General features: G+C 38.1%; 1 protein-coding gene across 2 annotated transcripts in view; it reads left to right on the forward strand.

The window, feature by feature from the left end:
* LOC128988383 (zinc finger protein jing-like) overlaps nucleotides 1-16,905 on the forward strand; it is a 100,161-nt gene that overhangs the window by 57,295 nt on the left and 25,961 nt on the right. The window contains exons 1-3 of one of the 2 annotated variants that reach the window (XM_054409628.1): nucleotides 4,522-4,680; nucleotides 13,941-14,175; nucleotides 15,288-15,728. In XM_054409628.1, the coding sequence (XP_054265603.1) occupies nucleotides 14,068-14,175; nucleotides 15,288-15,728 (549 nt within the window). In that variant the 5' untranslated portion in view covers nucleotides 4,522-4,680; nucleotides 13,941-14,067. Of the gene's footprint in view, nucleotides 1-4,521; nucleotides 4,681-13,940; nucleotides 14,176-15,287; nucleotides 15,729-16,905 lie in introns of those variants that run through there. The other variant, XM_054409627.1, reaches the window with a different exon arrangement.

Genomic DNA, 16,905 nt, shown 5'->3' on the forward strand with positions numbered 1-16,905 from the left:
AAGTCTATAAATTTGTGGGGTTTTGTCAGATTTACCTTGTAATTATATGCAGTACTTTTATATGATTTTAAATAGCAATGGTGCCCATAAAACCGTATAGGCCCTATGCAAGTATTTATCAAAAACGTAAACTTATCTTTAGATTTAAAGCTTTGTTTCTTTAACCATCAATTGGCGTCTTTCAACATCGTCACAACAAGTAACTCTTCTGTCTTCACCAACAGCCATATCCAGCCGTGTCTCTTTGTGTCGCGTGTTATAGAGAAAGCGTGACAGAGCGTCGTCCTCGTCCATCGTCGTGCCGAGTGATCACCCTGCCTACAGCCGCGTTGTTCCTACCTGTACCTGTACCAATGAATACAAACCACTATGTACCTGGGCACCAAGTGATGACAATTATACTGTAGTAGTCATCCATCGTCGTGCCGAGTGATCACCCTGCATACAGTCGCGTTGTTCCTACTTGTACCTGTACCTAGGCACCAAGTGATGATAATTATATTGTAGTAGTCTTCGATAGTTGTATTCTAATAAAAAAACCCAAATCTAAAAGCGGCTTTGAAGTTTGCAGAATGTACAAATCAAGTTAAATGCACTGTATTTGAACTGTTCTTGGGTTTTACTTTGAAACTAACCGAGATACCTGATTACTACTAAGTACGGTTAAAACCTCTGTATGTTGAGCCGATGGCAGATACGAGTTTTCAAAACCAATCAATTTCGTCTTATCCTCCCCAACAGTCAGTATTTAAGCATGCAGATCACTATCTCCGATGCTCTTTTCTCGTAGCACACGCTCGTGACGTTGATTGAAACAAACAAGTCGGTGACATGAAACACTGACGCGCGTGCTGCGTGCTGGGGGAAGGGTTGTAACTCGGCCACTGGGGTGAGCGATGAGTCATAGGGGTCGTCATCCCCTCTGGAGCTGATCAATGGAAACAACATCGTCAATGGCATGTAGGCGCTTTAAATAAGATTGATGTACCATCTGGTTAAATGTTTCGGCAAGACCCTCAAAACATTATACTTTAAAAACAAAACATAAATTTTATTAAAAAATTGAATTGATGTAACATTTTTAAGGAAACATTTGGGTGGAAATCAATTGAGGCAAATGGAGATTCGCTCAGCATCTCTTCACATTCCGAGAATGTTGAAAGATTTTGTTTGCGTCATTAGGTAATTATGAGACGAGTACAACGTGTTTCACTCAACGTCAACATTCCTTTCGCATAAGCCTAATGAATCGTAATTGAATGTAGATTTTTGTCAAATGTCGGTTGTTTCTCAGCAGCACAGTGTGTACCAGATTAGTAGGTCACGCAGTCAATGCTGTACACTGTACAGACACGTGTAGTGTAGTGGCTACAACAGTGCGTTTAGCGTAGCGTTTACATGCCGAGGCCGCGCTAGGTTCAATGACATGGAGAATATGATAATAGAGATTACTCTCTCCCTCCTCCCACCGCTGCAGCACTCTTCTTCAATTAAACACAGTCATAGAGTGATCGAGCGTACCTTCAATCTGCAGGGTGCAGGATGTGACTATCGCCAAGTAGATGATAGAAGTAGATGCAGAGTTAAAAGTTGTGGTTGCTGGTCTTGAATGGAAAAGATCTGCAAAGAAGGGAAAGTAAACTTGTTCTTGATATATATTGATCAAATTTTGTCGGGTCTGATTCTTTCCGTTCAAATGTGACATTCGTATCCGCATGTTTGATGGTTATCAGTCATGATTTACTATTGTTGTAGTTATAACTTTGTAAGCCTGCCTGCAATCACCAAAACTATCGGTTATTAGTGGTATCTCAAGAATTGTGTTGAATAGTCATCACTGCCGTCGTATACTGGTATATCTTCATATATATTTTATATACTCTTTAATATTTATCGAAAGTCTACGACCACTACATCACTACACCATATGGCTGTGACCATATGGTATTGGGGTCATCATGGATGTATGAACATCATATGGCTACCATCCTTATATATAATACGTGAAGGCGATTTCTACGAAACACTACTCCTCTGTTGACAATGGACGGATTTTTACAAGTGATGTGTCAAAATGAAGTTTTTTTTTTGTAGATGCCCCCTTTCACCAATTCCTGTAATAAAAGTCCTCGGGATTTGCCCCACAGGCCATCAAAATCCCAATGTTATTCTTATAAGGAAAAGATTCTGTTTACTTAAACAGATGAATAATTTGTATTAATTACAGCCGTTCGTAGTAAACACACATGATATACACAAGAGCATTCAATTTCAGAGTGAATTCGTTTTCAGTTTCGATAACAGGAGTGGAGTGAGCGTTCGTTTTCCCAGTGAGTTCGTTTCCAGTTTTGATAACTGGAGTTATTTGATTACATCTTTGAGTTGACACTTTAAAGTCATCGGAAATTGTGACTGTTATTTGTTTTAAAATATATATAACGCCTGTAATACTTTGCAATTGCTCGAATTCGAGCAACATTTTAGTAATTAATTATCACTTTTGGTTATGAAGTGGTATCTCAAGATTTGTACAGTATTGAATAGTCAATATGCGTCTCTATAATAGTTGAATAGTCTCTATAATAGTCAGTATTGAACAGCCATCACTGCCGACGTATAAGTCCTGTATATCGTTTATCTACTCTTATCTATAGAAAGGCTGCCTCACCATACATGTATGAACATAATATAATCACTTTTGATTATGAAGTGGTATCTCAAGATTTGTACAGTATTGAATAGCTACAACTATCTACGTATACGTTCAGTATATAGTTACCTATCGTGACGTTACAACCACTAGTCACTGTCGATAGGGTCGATGTATGAACATCACATGGCTACAATCATTAAAAATCACATTTGGTTGTGAAGTGGTTTCTCAAGTTTTGTGTTGAGTCTCAGCAATTACTGTAGAGGTGCGTTCAGTATATCGTTCATCTACGCCTGTCTATCGTTAAGGCTACGACTAATCCACATTTTGTTTAACATAGTAGGGTGTTTCATCAAACTAGTCCTACGATTACTTATCACTATCGAATAAGTGGTAGTTATGAGTTTATCGATACAATACCCTTGGTGCCGAGTGGATTGTTACGTTTATTTATGTTTTATTCAGCTGCGCACTCTGGTACTCTGTTCCTGTAGGTGTTTAGCATTAGCACAGGGAACGCATTTTGCTGCCGGGGCGCGTAGCTCGTAGCTCGCGTGAGCCGCCATCTTGAATGTCTTCCCTTCCTCCCCACACTCAAACCTTGATTGGCTTTTTGTTTTTGGCAAATTTGGGGTTTCGGAACACTTGCGGACTCAAGTGAGTGTGTTAAGTGGTCTGATTGTAAGTGTTTCGTAATCTGAAATAAAAGGAGGGATACGAATTACTACGTTTGATGAGTGTAAGAAACACTGCAATGATATCTAGAGGATTGAACTAATTGTGTCCTATTCGACCTATATATTAAACATTGTAGAAATAAATAAATGTAGATTCTTGGAACATCCGGATAGTAGTTGCCCTTTAAGTTGCATTTAAACTTGTAGTATTTAATTATTTTACACTTATTCACCAATAATATGAAATCTAATTTTCATAGCACATTCCAAAAGACCCAGTGACATAGGCGTAAGTTATGAACAAATTCGTGAGTTGCGAATGGTGAAGTTTTTGTTGATTGTTGACATTCAGGCCATCGCGTTTCGCGTTGGCGTTCAATATTGCTCCAAAGAGTTGTAAGCTAATATATTGTCTTATTTATATCTTGCTGGGTGGATGTCATTTTACTTATTCTTGGAAGTTTTATTCGTAGGCCCTAGGCTACAAAAATGCAGTTTCATTTGTCATGTGTATAAAGTTTTATTTATGAATTACCTTTGTAAAAGACAACGAACGTTTTTGATTTCTTATCACAAATATACTTATTTATTACTTAGTTGACTTCACAAGCAATCAGATTGACTGATGGGGTTTTCCTAGTCCATAACATAATCTTTTTGCTTCAAGATGGTGCTAAGATTTCGTGTTCACTCAATATATATCTGGATATAAAATGACATGTTACTTTACATCCCAGATCTACAGTATCACATCTTTTCGACTGTATTATTTATGGATGGCCAATAGTGCAATAGACATTTACAGTATTCGCACCAAATCCATCTCTTACATATGCCTACTACGAGTTTTCGTGCTTGTGTAGGCTAATTTAATCTACCAAATGGAGACAATTCATTGTTTCTCAAACATATCCTAGTTCTCCTAGATCTCAGATCTAATAATACTTTTTCGATACAAGTTTGCTCAGTCTTCAGACTGGTGACTGGTGTACTGTCGTGAGTGTCGTCTGCTCTAGGTAGGTGGAGGTGAGAATGTTTGTTATGTCAGCGGCGCGGCGGCGGCGGAGGGGAAGTGGTAAGTGGAGTGGAGGGGACAGAGGGGTATATCTCCCCGCTCACACCCGCTGTTCAATGTTCACAATTCACATTCAGTGAGTGTCGTCGTCGTCAGTCAGTACAGTACTCAGTTGTCAGTCCAACATCGTCGTGTCTTTGTTTGGCGTGTTTGTGTTCTTCGAGTGGGAAATTCGAACTGTGTTGTACTACAGTTGCCATTTAGTAGTTGGAGTCGAGTCGAACTTTTGGAATTTCTGGAGAAGTCGGGAGTCATGTGATCAAACCATTAACCAGGTAGACGAACTTAACCATCCCAGATGGCCCTAGCTTATCTACTCTTGCTTAGCGAATCTAACCCATGATATTACTCGGACGGATTTTTCATAGTTTTAATCGAATCGTGTTTTTGGAAAGTTCATAAGGAGAAGTCGAGGTTGTTGATTAGACCTCCAACCCCAACGAGGTAAAAGGTCTAAACATAGATGACCCTTTAGAAGAAGCGTAGGCCTATAGAAGCGTACCTACTCTCACCCAGCGTATCCAACCCATACTACTACCCGGGCAGAAAATGTTGGCTGGCCGCTATAAGCTAGGCTGTGAACCCTATGATTTGCATGCATCAGTATTTATGATCGCGTGCTTGGCCGGACCCTGGTCAACTTGAAATTGTTGACAATGATACTTGCCACTGTTATTGTTTTTAAGTGCATTCGTCCGTGGGTTTGACAATTTTAACATCAACATGTTTTGGGGTATTTTATGTTTGTAGGTTTTGTTTTCAAATAAATTCCTCCAATTTGTGAAGAGGGTTTAAACAATACACTATAGGACTTCCATGAATATGTCACTGTACTTGATACTGCACAGCTTGGCCACTAACTTTGTAACTATGCCAAATGAATGGACTAAAAAAGTAGAAACATATTTCACTTAATTATGCCGCAAAATCATACATTTCAAATTGCAAACACCCACTCACGAATCCTCAAAGGATTTATCCATAGAGGGAGTAAATAGATCATTAAATCAGTACGGTATCCGTTTCCAATGGGCCTATAAGCCACGCGTTGTGCTATCTACATCAACATGTCAATGTTGTTTCCAGTGTGCCAAAAGCACACAATAACAGTGCACAACGTACCAAGAATGTTCGTTTCCCCTCAGTTCCGTGACAATTGATTCGTCTTTGGCATTGACTCGCGAAGCATGTTTCTTTGAAAACATTGATTGTAATTTATGCACATAGGAACAGAAACAAAGCGTTTTTCTGTTTTGTTGTTGTATTTTTTGCTTGGCTCACGTGGGTCGACATATGGCCGCGATGGCGCCCTTACATCTACCCTCCCGTGATATTCGCTACCCTCGGCTACAATCTACCCCTCTGGGTCCGGGCCGCTACAACAACCTCACGAGTTTAGGAAAGATGGGGACAAGGAAAGTTAGGGACACGGAAAGTTAGGGCCAAATAGGGGTTCGACCGGGGGGAGGGAGAGATTAGCTGAACTAGGCTCTGAAACGACTCTTTTAGAACGAATCGTTCTCCTGTTTCAATTCACAGAGAGCTACAGTAACGGGATTGACTTCAAAATCATAATTTGAATATTTCCAAACAGTAAACCTAAAAAAAATAAGAAGTATTTTAAGTAGCCTAAAATGCGATGATACTGTTTATTAGGAAGGAACTCTTAAACAACAAAATAATCGTTTCAAATGTTATTTGTTTAAGCACATAATGCGTTGGAATAGCGATAATTAGTTTGATTTTTTTTTCAATTTTGAGGATGAAGCAACCTGGCATAATCCTGTCATTATCTAGTTCCCACGAAATCTATCTACTGACTATATCACTGATAGACAGTAAATCACATAGTAAATGAAATACGGAATACCTAGACTACAACTGATTTGTCAGTTTGTAGTTATTTTAATAATCACCTTAATATATTAACGGATGTCTCGTAACTCTTGCGTACACATACAAAACTGTCTACGGTCATATTCACAAACAGTAAATTGTAAAATAAATATAACTATGCCAAAGAAGCTGTAACGTTGATGGTGTTGTTATAAGTCATACGGCGACGACGTTATACATAAAAGTGTAGCAAATACTCCGTAGCAGCAAACCTAAGTACTTACTAAAATTAATGTTAATTAAATAGGAAATAAATCTGACAATTTTCATGGAATATTTTAGTAGAACTCAAGCCGGGTAAATGGAAATTAGCTTAGTTTGCAGGTTAGCTGCGGCGGGGGTATTTTAATTTAGTTTCGCGCCTCGCGGCACTACCGGATCGCACAGCGAAAGACATACGGTAAGAAGATTATTCCTATTCTTGGCGTTATAACTATATGCCTACATCCTTTTGCCTTATCCAACATCATACCTTGCATGTTAGGCTGCCAACTAACAGAATTCGTTGTTACTCATGGTTTTGGCATAAACAATGTTTTAAATGTAGGCCTACTGTTCGATGTTTTTTTATCTTAAAATATAATTGTTGCTGGTTAAATTAATTTGATAGTTTCATCCTGAGATCATTAGTTCACCTTATTTAGATTAACAAGTTATTGTCAATTGACCAAAAATTTATCAAAATGTATTACTTTGTTAAGACTTAGTACTATTGATTCACACTGATTCGGATTCCTTTGACCCTACTAAGAGTTATTCTTGCCCGCGAGTCTATGACATGAGTTAGTTATGTACCGATTGTACTGGTACTTTGAACCATAAATACTTTTTTTTTTCAAAAACCTGTACCGATAACGAACGTGTAAAATTTGTCACTAAATTAATTGTCCTGGAAGCGATTCCAAAACACGTCACTGATTGTGAATAACTTATAACTTAAAGATACAAGTGCAAGTTTGTAGGAAGAACACGTTTCTAAACAGATCGGCATTTGTTTTCAGACGAAATATTATATCGTCACATTATTGGTATTTGGTAAGTGACGTTTGCAGTAAAGAATTAAAGAAAACGTGTCCAATATCATACAAATCAGTGTTTGGATATTTTTTTATATAAATATTTCAATCAGTATATACTGACGAAGAAGGAATAAATTAGGCCTAAATTACTACCACTTTTAAGAGTTCACAAAAAAAAATAGTTTTATCAACAGCTGATCCTTAGAGTTCCTCTTTTGCGATTGCCACGTAAAACCAAAACAATATTTAGGTTGGGAATTGGAGGCCAATCACACTCTCGCAACTACACAAAAGTTAACTGACCCGAGTGACCTGACACCCCAATAATTGGCCTGTTTGAAAGGAAAATTTAAGAAATTGCAAATGTAGTCGATTCGGAGAAACGTGCGAGGGGATTAACGGGACATCGCTGTATTCTGTTCACTCATATTTCCATTACCTTTCCAAGTACTGAATGTTAATGGGTTTGCTTAGATTAAACAAAAGGTGGAATACTTTGTACCAGATGCCTACGACTACATTTTACAACAGGTATTTCTTTAATCTTTCTCAGTAATAGTTAGTCACGGGTTGTTCCTGAATTATATTGTATTATTGTTGTAATACAAACGAGAGAAATTCGTCTATGTTCACGGTCGTATAACATAAATTGGAGGCTATAACATCCTCACGAAGTTGAAGCTACTGTTTTAGAAATATTCAAGTGTATTTTTTATTTAAAAATGTATGCTTGAATAATCATTTACAATTCGAGTTTACTCCGTGATTAATAAAATAACCCTACAAAAACACTTCAATGTACTAAATCTGTTGTCCCTAAGCTCTACAAAAGTAACCATTTAAACAAGGTGAAAAATGTAAGGGGAGATAGAACTAGATATAAATACAAGTCGTAGTTACGACTAGACCTAGGTACAATAAAAATAAAGAACGAGTCGATTTAAAGAGTCGTTCTCAGAGCTTAGTCAGCCTCCGATTGCCTCCCCCTCGGCTCAAAACCCGATTTGTCCCCAAGTTTCCGTGTCCCTAAGTTTCCTCGTCCCCATCTTTCCGGACACCCAACCTCACACAGGCCGGGGAACAGTTCAAATAACATTCAAAGGGATTGATAAGGCCATGTGTTGTACCAAGTGACCTCATTTCATTTATTTTTCCTGCAGTACAGTAGAGTTCTAATGTTTTTTTTTGTATGGCATAGGCCTACTCTTTCAATGGGTTTAGTTTTCGTAAGAATGACGATTCAGCAGATTTGATCTATTCTATTCCTGCAGAGAGCACAAGAGGCGATCTCATACAACACATCTTGACAATCTTAAAATGTAACCTTTCACTGTAAACACAACAATAGAGTGGTACACCATAAGTTGATTTATTGAAATAAAGCGTCCAAGTTGCACAGACATGAAAAAAACTGACAAAATGTTGCTATAGTATAAATGGTGAGTATAACTAGCTATGTTCTGTCGGACATACAAATACAGTAATTACAGTTCACGGTTGTTTACTAATCGAATGCTAATGCAAAAAGAAGAATATTACTGCAATACGCAAAATTGAACAATCGAAATGATTATGATTCCACGTGTTGTCATCGTTATATGAAACAGAAACACAACGTGGTGTATTTTAACTTGAATATGAGTGTAATATACTATGTATACTCAATGATACTATACAGTAATATGAGGTGACCTGTGTGAAAACCGGTGTAGCCTGTGACTAACTCTGATCAGTTGTTTTCTAAGCCATGACCATAAAGCCCCATGATCAAGGACAGCTGCGTCCAATTCCAATAATTTAAACAGCTAATGTCTTTTCTCATTATCGAATTGGCCACCTTTTGATTACCAGTCGATTATTGCTCATATACAGCTACCCAAGTTCTACAGTTTTACGAACAGAACCATTTGCTAGATGAGTTTAATAGTAACAAGTACTGCGTCTTGTACACTGTCCCGTCTCAGAACGTCTCATTGGATACGATATTGAGGTATTCAGTTTCGTCAATCACATGAAACATTCACTAGGAGCTCTCGTCACAAAAATGAGAAGCAACAGATCAACAAACCAACGAACGGCCACTTGGAGTTAGGCGAGTCGGTGATTTAATTTTCTTTAGATAAGAACAGCAGGCTTTAAACAAGTATCTGATAAGCCGGGCCCTTCCATAAAGTTTAATAGCGCCGTCAAACAAGACCTATCAGCACGACCAGGCAGACATAGTTTGTACGAGTGTACAGTTTCCTCCAAGCAGAGTTTGTACGAATGTTATTGGAGTTACCACCCAATAAGAGTTTGTACGAATGTTATTGGAGTTACCACCTAAAAAGAGTTTGTACGACTGTTATTGGAGTTACCACCTAACAAGAGTTTGTACGAATGTTATTGGAGTTACCACCTAACAAGAGTTTGTACGACTGTTATTGGAGTTACCACCTAACAAGAGTTTGTACGAATGTTATTGGAGTTACCACCTAACAAGAGTTTGTACGAATGTTATTGGAGTTACCACCTAACAAGAGTTTGTACGACTGTTATTGGAGTTACCACCTAACAAGAGTTTGTACGACTGTTATTGGAGTTACCACCTAACAAGAGTTTGTACGAATGTTATTGGAGTTACCACCTAACAAGAGTTTGTACGACTGTTATTGGAGTTACCACCTAACAAGAGTTTATACGAATGTTATTGGAGTTACCACCTAACAAGAGTTTGTACGACTGTTATTGGAGTTACCACCTAACAAGAGTTTGTACGAATGTTATTGGAGTTACCACCTAACAAGAGTTTGTACGAATGTTATTGGAGTTACCACCTAACAAGAGTTTGTACGAATGTTATTGGAGTTACCACCTAACAAGAGTTTGTACGACTGTTATTGGAGTTACCACCTAACAAGAGTTTGTACGAATGTTATTGGAGTTACCACCTAACAAGAGTTTGTACGAATGTTATTGGAGTTACCACCTAACAAGAGTTTGTACGAATGTTATTGGAGTTACCACCTAACAAGAGTTTGTACGAGTGTTATTGGAGTTACCACCTAACAAGAGTTTGTACGAATGTTATTGGAGTTACCACCTAACAAGAGTTTGTACGAATGTTATTGGAGTTACCACCTAACAAGAGTTTGTACGAGTGTTATTGGAGTTACCACCTAACAAGAGTTTGTACGAATGTTATTGGAGTTACCACCTAACAAGAATTTGTACGAATGTTATTGGAGTTACCACCTAACAAGAGTTTGTACGAGTGTTATTGGAGTTACCACCTAACAAGAATTTGTACGAATGTTATTGGAGTTACCACCTAACAAGAGTTTGTACGACTGTTATTGGAGTTACCACCTAACAAGAGTTTGTACTAATGTATATACACTCAACATGGCCAAGCAGGCAACCAGTGTACTGTACGAGTGTACAGTCAACACACGGGCACGCAGACAAGAACTTGAACAAGGATGCACCACCGAAGATTTCGATTTCGTCCATACACACATAGTTTACACGAGTGTACAACAGTTTCTGAAGTAAACACGTCAAAACTTATGTATAGAGAGGATGACGAAAATAGACGGTAGTATTGTCTCCTAGTACAAAATATCTTCTGTCCTCTAGCTGAAAGCCTTTCTTGTATTGTGGGTTTCTGTTATTGTTGAATATCAGCTACTGCCTGCAATAGATAAATGTTATAACAAAATACAGTTCTTACTTTCTATCTCATTCGAGCATAACAGTTATAACTCATTTTTAACAGTTTTTTTTAATTACTTTTCAACTGACTCTTTATAGCCTATATAAGTCCATCACATAAAATAGCATACGACCATGGATGACCTTGGCATGTGTCCTTAGTTGCGTCTTCGTTCAGCCTGGCTGTTTTATGGGCAATAAACATCTGGACAAAATTAAATATTTGACTGCTTTACAACCTCTTCTAATAATAGAGTTATTTAGGCCTATGTTTGGATGAAAATAACACGTTTATTGACGAGAAAGAACGATTAATTAATTTAGTGGCTGTAAATTAATTGGTTTACATAATAACTTTAATGTTCCAAATTTCAAACAAATGCCGGCAACGTTATGATAACGCTGTTGGAATCGGGACTTTTCGCGTGATTCGAGGTTCCATACGTCCCGGGGTTTCGTTAAGCTTGCCGATTTTGTTAGTACATTCATTAACTTTGAAATATATAAAGCTTGATTTTAGTAGGACATAGCGAAAAGGTGTTTCGTGACATTTGCTTTATAATTAATTATGATATGAAATTGTCATCTATTTTAATGCATTTCTAAACAAATAACGATGCTGCGTATTTGTGCTAAACAAACGTCTATGGGAAAAAACAGGGAAGCAGGAATAACGGCCAAAGAAGAGTGATTTTAGATAAGAATTAAAAATTAACTTAATTTGTTCACATTACAATATCTGTTGTAATGATAAGAATTATGACGATGTGAATGATTAAATTTAGGAAGAAACGTCGGTGTACGATGTACGTAAAGGCGGAGGTGTGCGAGTTAAAGGGCAGTGCAGGAAGTGTCTGCCTCGGATGATCAATTAGTGTAAATATAGTGAGTCTGAGCGAGGAGCGGTGGACGGAAGCTGTTCAGTGTGGTAGTGCCGTGCTGCACGTGCTACCTCCCCTCCATCCCCACCACTGACAGAGACAGCGGGTCAGCTCGATAACCTCGTCTAGTACAGTTTGTGTCCGCCGCAGCGCTAGCGTCGCTCACTCACACACGCGCACGCACTTTGTTGACATTCCCTGTCGTCTGCTGTTGCCGTCCCATTTCACTAGTTTCGCTTCTGGGAAGGCTGAAAGGCTTTTGGGTCATTGATTATCAAGTTCAACTGTTAAGGCCGCTACACACTAGGACACCCGGTCGCTTATCAACCGGCGATCTGGTTGACGAGCGACCAAATTGCACAAATATCGCCGTGTGTGTGGGGGTGATTTGTAGGTTGCGAGGCGAAATTTTGGTTTTCGATCAACCATTTTATCGCCGGGCAATGAGATTTCTCAAAAAATACTTGAGTATGTAGGGTTCAGCGACTAAGTTAATCAACTAAATACGGGTATGCGCAATACCACTAAAAATCAACTGACAAAACAAAACCATGCTGAAATGTCAATCTCTGGCGCCCTGTTTTCAATGTGAGGTATCACAGGCGTCTCTGGTTGCTAAGTATGACGGAAACTACCATTTGACATCTGTAAATAGTTCTTAATATCCTGAGAATTTTCAAGTCACAAAGCTCGTATGAGTGCCATGTGGCTGTAACTATTTCTACGTTGAAGCCATTCTTTAGCCCAAAACCTTGACGGCAATTTGTAGGTTGCCACTAGGGTTCAGCAACTGATCAACTAAAGACGGCTTGGGCATGCGTAATACAACTAAAAATGAACTGACAAAACAAAACCATGCTAAAACATCAATATTGGCTCCTTTTTTCTATTTTATGTGCGTCCGTCACTGGTTGCTAAGTATGACGGAAACTCCTGAGGATTTTCAAGTCACAAATCTCGTAGAAGTGCCATGTGGCTGTAACTATTTCTTCGTTGAAGCCACCCTTTAGCTCAAAATCTTCTAAACAATTTCTTTCTTCTTCTCTGGTTCCAACAAGTAAATATAATCATAATCATAACTTCGGCAGCTATATTCTTCTTCGTCGGCGGGTGGGGTGAGGTCACTTAGGTACACACATGCTTAAGTGCAACTAAGCTCGAACTAGAACCAAACACATTGACTATCCCCACAAAATTTTGATTGATTTCCTGCTTGATTGAAAGTGCTAGGTATCCTAGTCTGTGGCCCCCAGCAATAAAACATTCAATAATCAACTTAGTCTGTACATATCATATTTTTGGTCGAGTTTTTGACCACTGGACGACCTCTAGTTATCATTATACCAAGCTAGATTAATTTTATTGATTTTTAAGCTCTTCTTGTTAAATATTATCCTGTTTTTTTATGTTTTTTTTTAATAAAATAAACTTCCATCAATATGTAACCATTGACTACAAACCTGTTTGGCTATTGACTCTGAGATAACTTTAAGGCCGTCGGTATACACGCTTACGATATATCATATCGATTTATTAAAAATAGCAAATTGTACCAATTTATCATAGCAAGTAGAGTAGACAGCGAGCATATTGGAGGGATTTCTCAAATTGGAATTGATTTGGATGATTGATACCGGCCAGCATCAATTTCTACAAATTGGAATGTCAAGTTGGAAAGTGTAAACGAGTCGCACATGTATGGCACCAATTGTAATCAGTGTGTTATGGCAAATTCGTTTCTGAGTTTGATAGCGGTCAACAGCAGAATACTGAAATTTTCACAAGAAATTGTTACAATTGATTGCAGCTTATAGACCTGACTGCAATCTCTCGATTTATCTCAGCATTAAATTAGTCAAATCAGATAGTCACAATTTTTCGTAGCGTGTATACCAGCCTTTACTTATGACTGAGATGATTTTAAAGGTTATGCTCTCTTTAGTACCTATGTAGGTATAATTGTGTTGATTATTAAGTGGTGGAGTACATGGATCTATTATTAGTTTGTTGACAGTTGAGAGTCTGAGGTACTGTGTTTTGTTTCAGTGGAGTAGCAACCCTCAGTTGCACAGACTGCAGTGGCAGCTCCAGTGGGACCAGTGACATCACAGAGCCTGGGTCTCCCTACAGCACAGTTTCCTCTGCCGAGAGTGATCCTGAGTCCCCTGGCAAGATGCCTCCTACACAGTCCACCGAGACTGCTACAGCCCACTGGCCCTGCGCCTGGGTCGACCCTCACTCGCCTAGATACTTCCAGGGCAAGATCACTGAGTACTTTCCGGTGAGTCAATTTTCCAGTGCATTGTATTATGATTACGTAACAGTACACAGAATAATTTAACTAGCCTGGAGGAATAAACATTATTATAATGTCTGCATGCTTGGGTATTTTTCAGATTCAAATAAACCATTATTAGAAATGTAGTATCAGGAATCTGACGCATACTTTCTCCAATTAGCTTATCAATCAATCCAGGGAGTTATTATACATCGATGACCAGGATCAGTAGACTCTAGATAACAATCTTGATAACAAGACTCAAGAGATTATAAAATAACACTTGTTATCAAGGTTGACTTCATATCGAGGTTTGCAATAACATGTGATTAGAGGTCAAATAAATCCAAGGTGTTTTGAAAATGACACTTGTTATCAAAGGTGACTTGTTATCAAGGTTCCACTGTACCCACATACTAAATATCATCAACGTCGGACTACAGGTGTGGTTTGTAGGCTACACATCCACTCACATACAGACATCACCTCGAAAACCACATTTGTGGGTTTAGGGGGACCCAAAATGGTTCCCCTAATCCACCCTTAACCAAAACTTGGACATTTTGACAACAACAATTCTTCCTCCATAAGTTATAGGTAACTTTGTATTGGGGGAGAAAGTAAAAAAAAATTAAGTCTGAAGTCTTGTTTTCTTTGGAGTTCACAAAGTTAAATTCACAACAATCCTAAAAAAAACTTGTACAGTCACATCAGATTGTGTTTTCACCCTTCTTTCAAGTCCTGTTTAAGAGATCATATCCTAATTTGACTTTTGTTGAGAACACTTAGAACTGTGGCATTAACAAGGTATAGAATAATTGTATTTCTGCTACATGTATTTTAGCTTTGTTACTGATTAAGACCAACCGTTTATTATACAGAACCATGCATTAGAAACCTTACAATTATCAGAAACAAACTAAATTTTCTGAGGATCAAACTGGTGACCTTTTCATTACTAGGTTAGTTAGGGTACTTAAAACCACTTGGCTACCCAGCTGTATAGATGATAGTAAGGTTGCAGCTGTTAAAATTTGAAAATTTAGAACATTAACTCTCTCTACTATAGATGGTGTTAATATTCAATGTTTTACCGAAGTTGTTGCTATTCACAGGCTCAGCACAAGAAAAGCAGCTGTGATGCTAATAAACTGGCTGTGCACCTCTCAGGGACCGTCGTGCCTGTCGCCCGGTTACCCTTCGTCTTCCAGTCCGACAAACCGGCGGAACCCTCCTCACCAGTTACCTCGTTGTTTCGCAAACCCAGCTCTCCACAAGTCCAAGACAGTGTCAGTGTCAGTGATAGTGTTTTACCTAAACCAAACACTTGTTCTACACCCGCCTCCTCTCCCGCCGACTCGCCTTTGTCCATCAGCACGGGTGAGACGTGTTCGGACAAACCCTCGTTGCCTTCTCCTATACTAAGGACTCCGAGTATCATTCGGTTCCCAGCCAGGAACGGGTGGAAAGGACATATGTGTTCTGACGTCATCTGTAGGTGGACGGATTGTACAGAATCTTTCAGCACCACCTCCGCACTCTTGGAGCACCTTCAGGTAGGCCTATGCTGCAGGTTTATTTTTAGTCAATTAAAATGATGTAAGCTTTTAATTTTTTTGCTGTTCAAATGTTAATGTTGACAAATTCTACTTAAAAGTCCTAGGAGTCCAGGCAAACTAAAAAAATTGATGCATGGATCATTAAAAAAATTTCAATAAAACGTTTTATGGTTTTATTTTGTAGTGTTGGGTGTGCAGAGTGACTTACTAAAAGTTGCCAAAAATTGGTCCACGGGAAAACCCCTAAAATCACGATCAAAAATGGCGGCTTTTCCCAACATTGGAAACTGTATTTTAAAAATACCACATATGCATTTTTTATGAACATTTGTTGTGAAATTGAATTGACTTAGGACCACTGCCAATATGTATTGGGTGGTCAGTACTTCATTTCGTAGGGAACGTGTTTTTGGCTGCCATCTTGGATATATATATTATTGAAATGATACTGTTGTGACACATCATTATGAACTAGATTTCCACGCTGATTCCAATGCCAAAATCCGTTTTTAAATATCTTTTTGTTTTCAAGATGTGTTCAAACGAATACTCTCCCCCATACATTTCTTATGGGCGTTTCGTACTTAGAAATGTTTTAAAGTTTATTTTTATTTTATCTCCAGTTATTAATAACGCCTGCAGTTCGTTCTTGCCTTAACATATTCAGTGATGTGAGTGAGGACTTTCATTAGAGCATTACAATTCTCTAATCATTAAAATTGCACGAGTTGATGTTAATGTTAAATGAAGGTCCATGACTTAAATTAAATTTGTCGGATTTTATGTAGTGATTTAATAGTAATTTGAGACCAGAAAGATCTTGGTGACGTATTAACAACCCGAGATATAAATCTTTTAATAAAAGCTGGTTTCTAAAAATTAAATTTAATATTATTTTGGGGTGTTTAGCTCGTCTCTAACTCGTCCAATTTTAATGATCAATAGCTTTAATGATGGTCCATCGTTGTTCAGTAAATCACTAAATAGAAAACGTAATTTTCTAAAATACTTTTAATTATTGCAACAATTTTCAGTTCCCACTCACTACTTTTAAAGCTTTTGTTCTTTTCATTAAGATAATCTAAATCTTCCATAACGTTTTGAATATGTTAAATCTTAATTTAAGATTTATAAAACTAAAGAATAACTAAATTTTCAGTACCTGCATTTTACT

The sequence above is a fragment of the Macrosteles quadrilineatus genome, unplaced genomic scaffold (assembly GCF_028750875.1).
Source record: "Macrosteles quadrilineatus isolate MER2022 unplaced genomic scaffold, UCM_ALF_1.0 Scaffold_3__2_contigs__length_128488019, whole genome shotgun sequence".
NCBI lineage: Eukaryota > Metazoa > Arthropoda > Insecta > Hemiptera > Cicadellidae > Macrosteles > Macrosteles quadrilineatus.